The 9,927-nt window shown below is 47.1% G+C and overlaps 1 protein-coding gene across 2 annotated transcripts in view; it reads left to right on the top strand.

Annotated features, from left to right (window-relative positions):
* The first annotated feature begins 500 nt into the window (after positions 1–500).
* VASH2 (vasohibin 2) overlaps positions 501–9,927 on the top strand; it is a 73,125-nt gene continuing 63,698 nt past the window's right edge. For both annotated transcript variants that reach the window (XM_015427611.1, XM_015427610.1), the window contains exons 1-2: positions 501–663; positions 1,589–2,043. In XM_015427611.1, coding sequence (XP_015283097.1) covers positions 1,768–2,043 — 276 coding nt within the window. In that variant the 5' untranslated portion in view covers positions 501–663; positions 1,589–1,767. The remainder of the gene's footprint in view (positions 664–1,588; positions 2,044–9,927) is intronic.

Here is a 9,927-nt window from a genome sequence, read left to right as displayed (position 1 = left end):
TTTGGGGTGGGTTTTTTTTGTTTTTTTTGTTTGCACACAATGTTTTTAAAAAGTAGAACAAGTTTACTTGCCAGCAGGGCTGTTTGACAAGAAACACATAAATACGGCGAATTTGGAGACCCAGGATTTATGTGTGTACTTACGCATGTATGTGCCTGTGTGTGAATCAACATAATCACGGCATAATTATTTTGGGTAACTAAACACACTTCGGCGTTATTTGTAGAATACCAATAGTACTGGAGAAAGATGTGCGTCAAGATCTCTCTTATTATAGGTTGTGATCTACTACCAGCCCTCGCACGAGCCTGGATCCGCTCGCAGGGCTCGGAATAACCACTGACTCCGGGGGAAAAGCTCTCAGCGCGCGAGTGATCAGATTTCCCGGGCCGGCCTTGTTCGGCTGGCGGATCAGCAGCCAACCAGAGTGCCGCAACGCCGCGGCGAGAGGCTTGGCGCTCCCTTTTGCACCTCCCTTCTTTGTTGCGGTGCCCAATGGGGGCGCTCCGAACGTCGGCGGCTGCCGGGTAACATGGTTACATGTCAGAGAGTAACACTTGATCATGGAACATGGAATAAGGCGAAAGCGAGCGAATCCGCTGCAGCAGCATCAGCCACAACCGCCTGGAGAGTCTCCGGTGCAATGAATTCCGTCGCGGCCAGGTGAGGGCGGCGGAGGCGCCGCGGCCCGCTTGGGGAAATGGGTGGGGTCCTCCGTAGTAAAGCAAAGGGGGTGGGAGGGAGCTGAGCTGTCTTGGTTGAAGAATGGCTTGCAGGGTTGGCGACTGGCAGAGCCCCCTCCCCCGACTCCCAAGGCAATTCCGTACCGTAGTCCCATGCTTCGTTGCTGGGATCGGGAGCTCGGTGCCTGAAAGGGACCCCAATTCCCTTCGACCTGCTGCAGACCAGAACGTCTGTCGCATGCCAGCTTTCCAGAGCCGGCAGTCTCCGCATGGAGGGGGACCTGAGGGAGGATGAACGTGCAGAGGCGCATAGCGATGCTAGATCGGATCTCCTCTCAATCCCATGGGGGGAGGAGGGGAGAGACACGGACGGACGGACGTGTGAGATCTCGGTCCCTGAAACGGGCAGGGATGTAGTTTAAGTATCTGCCTAGTACATTTGAATACCCTCCTTTTTCTAAGGAGCCAGCGCGCCATAGTAGCAGTTTCCCCTTTTCCCAACCTCTCTCTGTGATAGATTTATTATAACTGGAGAGTCGGGACAATATGGTTAGGGAGGGACCCAGCCAGGGAGCAGGTTCCCTTCCCTTTTGTGTGACAGTCCCAGCGGTTATATATAGAGTGAAGGAGCTCTGCTGCCTGTTATTGCCCGGGTGAGAGAGAGCTCCTGGGGTGTTGAATCAAAGAGGGGCTCTTAGGAGCCTCCCCTTTTGTTTGCAGACTCAGGTGAACAGGATATGCACGTAGCCTTAAGGGCCCCCCCCCCATTGTTCAGGAATTGCAGCTTCCAACAGAAAGGGACTCTCCCAGTGTGTCCCTGAATCAGCTGTTTTGCTTCAGCCCTTCATGTGGCCCTGTCTTCTGCTCACATGTGTTTGCTTTCCACCCTCTACTATGCTTTCCAGAGTCTGTCTGCAAGAGGAGAGACCCGCCAGTGATCTTCTGGGCTTCTGTTAGCAAGCAACTTCGGGTTGGCCTGATTCCTTGGGCAGGAGACGGGATGGAGAAGATGGCGTGGCTGGGGTATTGAACAGAACCGTGTTCCCCTGCTGTGTCTGGACTGTTTACTCCTGTGAAACTCACAATGACAGGATCCAGCTCCAATGCTTCCCGCAGCCCCCACCCCAAAGGAGAGAAGGGGGGCCGCTCAAGGAGCACGCACGCTCGGCCCAGCAGTACAGCCAACAACGGGGGCTCGGAAGAGGAAGACAAAGATGGAGGGGTGCTTTTCCTTGTCAACAAAAGTGGCTTCCCTCTTGATGGGCAAACTTGGGAAAGGATGTGGGGGCACGTGGCAAAAGTGCACCCCGCAGGCAGAGAGATGGTAGCTGCCATCAGGAACGCAGACTGCCTTCCAAAAGTAAGTTCTACCAGTTACCCTCCTACATCCTAGTGCTCTTCTAAAATAGTCCCAAATTCAGCAGCAGCAGCAGCCAGAATGCAAAATATGGAAAGCCAAACACTTGTGGATATTTCCATAGTTATATGAATTTTTCAGCTTCCAAAGTGGTGGTTCCCCCAAGAACAGAGAGATTTTTAAGACCCCTTTTGTGAGGAAAGGCCGGCACTGGGTAGATGGCCATAGCAACAGACAAAAATAAAAATCACAGGATCTAATCAGGGCATTGAAGACTTGCCCTGTGACCTGCTCCATCCCCTTTGGTTTCTGGGTTTTCCCCAGGTGCCAGCATAGTGCCAGGCCCTTTCTCTGTAGCCACGCGGGCTAGTAATATTAAATATTCTTTAAAAATCTTAGGAGACCGGATTTTGTGCTAGAGATTCAGCGCACGAGGGATGGACTACTCCCAGCCCTTGCCTTAGCAGGCCCTTGAGATTATCTATAAATGTAGTCCAACAGCTGCTGTTCTTATTCCTGGGAGAAATATTTGTAGTTGCATATTACAGTTGAGGCTGAGGGTGGTACCAACGATACAGTCATCTGGGCATTTCCATTCTAAGCACTAATTTTGACCAAGCAATCACTTTCCACACATCTGCTGAGTGATGTTGTTTGTCTCCAGGAGTTTGTAGTTCTCTGTTAACAGCTCCTGTGCTAAAACTGCAGCCAAAGTCAGACATCCAAGTGGCTGCATCTGTATTGCAGCCCGCGCCTATGCCTTTCTCAGAGGCAAGTCCTGTTGACTTCAGCGGGCCTTTACTCCCAAGCAAGTGTGCGCAGGATTGCCACCTAAGTGACTGAACAGAAAAGGAGGCCTTATGTGGTTGAATAGGGAAAATAATCATATCGATATAATAAGATTGCATTGGTTACAGACAAGGGGAATGTCTTCACTAAGCAGATCTGGTGGGCTGCACTTCTCAGCTGCCATGATCTAAAGCTCCTTTCTTCTTCACTTATTACTTTCACTCGCCTTGCTGCAACTGCAAAGGAAGAAGTGACCATGTTTAGTGAGAAAGAAATGTGTTACTCAGGGCAGGGAGGCAGAGGATGGCACAATGGGAAGGTGCACAGAAGTACCCTAAGGAATCCCTGGGAAGTCCAGTGAAGCATCCAGGTGCTATGGTCGGTCCAACATGTCAGAGAGAAAGTCTCTTGAAACCCTGTTTCTAGGAGGCTGAAAAGTTCAATGCAAGAAGGCAGAGTCTCCCCCAGACCTGATGGAATGTAGAATCGGTATTTGGTGTCATATTGAGATCAAGGACACCGGTCTGAATTAACCATAGCCAAGTACACTTCTTGCATGTCCTACAGACAGGTCTGTGAATATCCTGCACTAAAGACCCCGGATTCTGCAGTCCATTCAAGGAACACAGTATGGGTTGTGACTTTATTAACCATTCAAATATAGGTGCCTCTTTTGGCCAAACAAGACAAGATGCTAGGAAATCTATGATTAGATGTCCTGCTTTTTTCAAAAACGTCAAAGCTCAGCAGGTTACGGGAGTGCAAAGAATCAGAATGGGACCATGGCATGGGGTGGGGCTTGCCATTTCCCCAGTTTAAAACATGCCCCTCTATGCTGCTGTTTGCCCCACTGGAGGAAAACATACAGAGACATACGGGTGCATTGTGCCAGTGTTTCCTTCTGTAAAGTAAAGAGCAGGTGAGGGCGATTTAGAATGAGCCAACAGCATGGATTAACCTCCCCCTGGCTCTGGTCTGATAGGGGCATTTCCGTGGCTGCTAAAGCAACCCTCTCCAAAGGCATAGGAACTCTGATCAGTGATCTCGCAGCATTGCATTGAGTTTGGCCCTAGTCATGGGAAGCAATGTGCCGAAGTCCTGTTCTTTGACTTCCCCTGGTTCCTGAGATTTCATTGTTTACACAGTTCCAAACAGCTGGTCATAAAGGGCAGGGCCTTATTTATAAAGAAAGAAATCTGAGATCTGTTATTAATTCCATGTTTACATGGCAAAATGAACCGTTTTTTTTTTTGTTGTTTACAGCATTGAAAAGACTGGTGGGAAAAGGATATGCTCAGATCAACAATATCCTGGTCCCATAGGTATTGATAGTGACATCCTAAGCAGAGTTACACCCTTCTAAGCCTACAGACTTCAGTGGAGTTTTTCCTTGTAAACATCCTGAAGAATGCAGCACCAAGTCAGTAGGAGAGAGAGGAGGCCTCTCCTGGATGGTTCCTCCTCCTCTTTTTGTATACTGTTATCACAGAGGTTAATCTCTATGGTAGCACTCCAACTTATAGGCAGCTGTTCACTTTAACAGCCGGTAGCCCAGGAGCTGGAGGCACACCCCTCTGTGCATTAAGGTGAACCCAGTTAGTTCAAATATGGCTTAGATCTGGGGATGTGCATGTGGACCTGCAGTTAACCCCCCATTGGCAATACTCATGAAGCTCTCCTGGTTTGGATCAGTTATATTTTGCAGTTTGTGAATCACAATTCCATGTATTCATGTTGCTGATGATCAATTATTTAAGCCTGGAAAAGCTCTGCTCTTGTAGGTTAGGAATGATTTTGGCAGTGGGATCCACTATCACAAGGCAGTGAGTATATTTTGCGTGGGGTTATTCTGTCCTTTGTGTGTTTGATGAGGTTCTGGTTTAGCTTCAGACCTCAAAAAGGCCAGTTTCCCTTTGTCCTGAGCCTCTTGCGTTTCTTTTAACATTGTCAACTGCACAATCCATTTACATTTGATTTGAAAAATGAGTCTAGCAATGCTCCCTCTAAGCTGTGGAGTCTTGTGAGCAAAAATTCTACTTTGTGAGCTGCTGGCATTAAAGTTGCAAGCGGGCAATTTGGCTGCTTGTATAAATTAGTTTGCTCTGGAGCCATCCTCCCTGAGCTAAGACAAAAATGTGTGAGCCGGAGACTAAAAAACTATGAGCTAGCTCACATTAACTCAGCTTAGAGGGAACACTGGAAGCTAGTAATATTTATCTTTTGAACTTTTTTAAACAGTTGGCCGCTCGAGTGCCTGTCCATCCATTTTAATGCATTTGCAGCTGGATGGAACTGATTCCGTATGAATGGTACTATTGAAATAAGTTCTAAATTACAAAGCATAGGATTCTGGCACGTGTAGTAAGAATGGAATCTGTGATTAGGGATAATTTTCTTATTAGAGAGTCGGAGCCAAGGAACACACAGGGCTCCTCTTGGACAGAAAGAAAGAAGGATTTGGGTTTCAATGGGCTTCCAGCACCACAGTTGCGATTGCAAGTCAGTCTCAACAGATGTTGCCTTTTATATTCGCCCCCTGCCAAGTTTCCATTCTGAATTCTAATTAGCCGTCACGTGAGCAATGGTTGAAATGTCTGTGCTGACTGACGGAGCCGTTGCTGTAAGAGACACTTGGGGGGATGGAAACAGGATCCCAGCCCTTCCAGCCACCTGTTACTCTTGCAAGACTCAAAGGATGGGGAGCCTTTCTCTTCTTTCCATCTTTTTTTTCAAGAAGCGATTTCTCACTCTCTCAACTGCATTCATTCCAGCGGCACTTTAAACAACACCAGAAAACTGTGATAATAATAATAAAAAAAAACAGGAGGGTTTTATAGTCAATCACCCTTGCAGTTTTAACACGGAAGCAAGGATGTCACCTGCTTGGGCTGGCTGAATTTTTGTTACCCCACTCTCTAGGGCTTTTCTTATCTGTAACCCCAGCTGGATCCTTGGAGCCTCATATTCTTACAGAAAAGTTATCCCAGTGTGGTACCCATGGGGGTCTTGGTGCCTGCCAAGATGTTTCCTGGTGCTCATTTCTCCTTGGGGTTTGAGCAAAATACCTTCCTCAAAGGGTATCGAATGGAACAGGAGGGAAAAGGGGAACTTCAGGTTGCTCCCTACCAGCTGACTGGCTGACGGTGCCTCCTAGGCAGGTGGATCATCACACAGTCATGCCCTCTCATGTAGACTTTCATATGTTGCTGGGCTTGACAACCTCTTCCTGGGGCCTACTACCAGATGATCTCTGGCAAGTTGTTCCCCGGGACTGGTAACACCAGCAAAAGCCTAGCCTCTCACAGAGGACAGATGGGAAAGAAGGACAGAAGGAGCTAGTAAGGGGGAATTGTGGGCAAACCAAAGACTTATGCCAGGAAAAGTAGTTCTTAAGATTTGTGGGCTCCAAGCCATGAAATACTCCTTGATTTGAGCCCAGAAGCAAATAGGTAACAGATGAAGTTGCTCCAGCTCTGATGCCATATGCTTATACTGGCTTTCGTTCATCAATCGACATGCAGCTGCATCTTGGACCATTTGAAATGTCTGAGTCGTCAAGGCTGACCCCACACAGAGTGTGTGACAGTTATCCAGTCTTAACATTACAGCAGCTTGGATTGGCGAGACAAGATCATCTTGCGTCCAAAAGCCTTACCTATTTTGAGTGCTTGTTCCAGAATTAAAAAGTTGGGATGCAAAATAGTCATAGTTTAAATGTGAGCACACATGGTCATAATTTGAGCATTGGCATCGCTCTCTCTCCCTCCTCTGTTTTCTCCCCCCAGACCATCACTTGATATGCAGCCTTCACTTACAAAGCATATCTTAGTTTTGTTCGGTAGTGTCCCATAACCACCACCAGACACTTCTAGCCTTGATTCTCAACCGAAAATTTACTGTCCGTTTTTTTTTTTTAAAGAAGAGGCTTCTTGGTAACATTGAGGAATGAAAATAAAATAGCTCAACAGTCACTATGTTCTATTTATTATTTTTATTTATATCCTGCCCTTCCTGCAAGTGGGCTCAGGGCGGCTCACAATAAATATAATACAATCTTAACATAGGTCAAGAAATGATGAATAACAATATTAAATTTATTAAATAACAATATTAAATTTAAATATTATTGCGGCTACAAGCACGGACGGCTTCAAAAGGGAATTAGATAAGCATATGGAGCAGAGGTCCATCAGTGGCTATTAGCCACAAGGTATAGATAGGGACTCTGGGGCAAGTGATGCTCTGTCTTCTTGGTGCTTGGGGGGGTCAACAGTGGAAGGGCTTCTAATGTCCTGGCTCCACTGGTGGACCTCCTGATGGCACTGTTATTTCTGGCCACTGTGTGACACAGAGTGTTGGACTGGATGGGCCTTTGGCCTGATCCAACATTGGCATCTCTTATGTTCTTATGTTCTTAAAACAATACAATAAATCCAATTTAAAACATTTAAAGTGGGCAGTGCAGTATATTAGTTTCAGTTCCTAAAGTGGGAATTAGTTTCAGTTCCTAAAGTGGTGCCGAGAACTATGAAACTGAAAGTTTGTTAGGTGTCAGTTTCATCAAAGTCAAAATCCACCCCAACAGCATGGATCCATTGTACATTCACTTGAACACAGCATTGGCACCAATTCATGATGGAGCCAGCTGCCTTTGGGGCAGAGCCAATGAAATACAGAGCTGGGCGTCATCAACAGTCTGGTGACCCCCAGTCCCAAAGCTCTAGATGACCTCATGCAATGGCCTAATATGGCTATGAAAGCATGAGCACACAGCTCTGAGGGACTCAATAGATTCAGGAATCAGATTCTGCCTCTCTGATGTGCCCTACCTGACAGAAAAGATCTTAACCTTATTTTCCATCTGGCACAATGTACAGCATCAAAAGCTGATGATTAGTCTAGCGATAATTAGTCTAGCAAAAGCTGATGATTACTCTAGCAAAAGCAGCATGGGAAAATATGCACTTATCAAACTGAAGATAGAGATCGTCTGCCAGTGTGACCAGAGTCATCTCAGGCTCAAAATCTGGCCTGAAGCCCAAGTCCATCAAAAGTAGAAGTGGAATTTGGGTATTCAGTGGAGTGGCCCTGCCGCTGTCATCTCAGGCACCTTGACCCAAGTGACATAGCTAACTTGAAGCTGTCCTGTTAGTGACTTAATCATCCTTTGGCAAAGGATTTTCTAAAACTGAGGTCTTCATATTGCCTTTGAGAGGTTTGTGGAAATTCCTTTCAGTGCAAGAAGTATTTATAATCTTAGTCCTCAAAGAAGTTCCGATTTTATCCTGGCAAGATTTAATAATTTTAATAAACCAGGAAGAGCAAGGGTTTGTTTTCCAAACAGCAGTCTTTACAGCCCCAAGGGGCATCAGTCAGGGAGAGCAAACTGAAAACATCTCTACAGAACTGACAAGTGGATTCTTCTGGTGCCTCTGGCCCAGGAACTGTACTAAAGTCAACATTTCAGGGAGATTTTTATCAGGAAAAAAATATCTAACCAAAGTGCCACAGTGATTTTTGGAAACCAGCACTACAGGTTGAAGTGCAGAGCTGTACAAATAATTAAAATTTAGTGAGAAAATATCAAATGATGAAGAATCTGTGCAGACAAGTGGCTGCAGCCTGGATAATCAGTTTTTTAATGTTGTTTTTGCACAGTCTCTGTTCTCTTTTACTCCAGCTCTTCATACCAAGGAAACTAGGCAATCCTGTAGCTCAGACGCCCAGCATCTGGCCACTGTCTCCTGCCACGTCTGCCAAAGCTTCAGCTGTTTAACACATCTCTTGCATGTGTCTGTGTCAGTTTGTCAATTGCTGGGACAGAACCCTGACATGTGATATCATAATGAGCTCTCTTCTATGGATGCACAAACAGCTGCAGTAAATATGCTGTTGATGTACCAGGCTGGGAGTGGTGCTGAGAGATGGAAATGTCTCTCCCATGCTCCGTGATACCAGACTAGAAAACGTTGCTTGAATAAGTAATGTAGGCTTGCAGTTAGAACAAAGACTGGGCTAACTTTTGACCTTTAAAGCCCTTAATGGTCTGGGGCCTGTAACCTGAGGGACCGCCTTTCCCCGTATGTTCCCCCGAGGGCACTGAGATCCGAGACACTAAATCGCTTGGTCCCCCCTGGCCCTAGGGATGCTAAGTTAACAGCAACAAGAACCAGGGCGTTCTCCCTAGCTGCACAGACGCTATGGAACCAGCTCCCAAATGAAATTCCAGCTCTGCAGGATCTTCAACAATTCCGTAGAGCGGTGAAGACCCAACTGTTCCGACAAGCGTTCTAACAGTCCTGGCCACACTGACCGTCCCACATAAGCACTAGCACTTTATAACAGACGCCGCCACATTCTAATTTTAATAAGTTGCATTTATTGTATTGCTTTGTATTGTTTTAGATGTGACAGTCAGTATTAATTATATACTGGTTTTAACCATTGTAAGCCGCCCTGAGCCGCCTCGGCGGGAGGGTGGGGTAAAAGTCTGACAAACAAACAAGGTGTAATGTACTGCTGCCTTTCCACGTGTAAGGCATCAGCCTGACATGCCCGGACTTGCCCGGGCTGGCCAGGCACAATTCATCTGTAGCTTCAGTCGATAGACAAAGGATCCGAAGGATCCTAGCCGGCCCAATCAAAGGGCTAGCTTCCCAGCCAGGAGACCAATGGTCGCCCGGTTATTGTAAATAGCCTATCGGGAGTAGGGGGTGTGTTTAGGTGTACTTTGGTGGCGGGCTTTCTGAACGCATATAAACCGGCCTGTGAGCGGGTTTCCTTTGTCTTGTTCCTGATCTAATAAAGTACTCTTGCTGAATCACTCTTGCTGAATCACTCCACGTTCCGAGTACTTTTCACTGGTGACGAAGGTGGGATCTACGACCCCATGAACAAGACCCGGACGCCAACACGAGTACCGCACCGCCTGACGCCGAGACCTCTCCGGGAACCGCGCAACTTCGCATCCCAGCTCTCCGGCAACTGCTCATCGCTCCGCTCCCGGCTCCGCTTCGCACACTGCTGACCCCTTGAGCAGCAGCATCGCTCTCCACGCCCCAGTCGCGGCCGTCGCCTAGCACGCCTCAGGCTCAGCTC

This window comes from Gekko japonicus, unplaced genomic scaffold (genome assembly GCF_001447785.1).
Source record: "Gekko japonicus isolate JY-2015 unplaced genomic scaffold, Gekko_japonicus_V1.1 scaffold45, whole genome shotgun sequence".
NCBI classification, from domain to species: domain Eukaryota; kingdom Metazoa; phylum Chordata; class Lepidosauria; order Squamata; family Gekkonidae; genus Gekko; species Gekko japonicus.
Note: the sequence above shows the minus strand (reverse complement) of the source record. Positions and strands in the feature narration are given on the sequence as shown.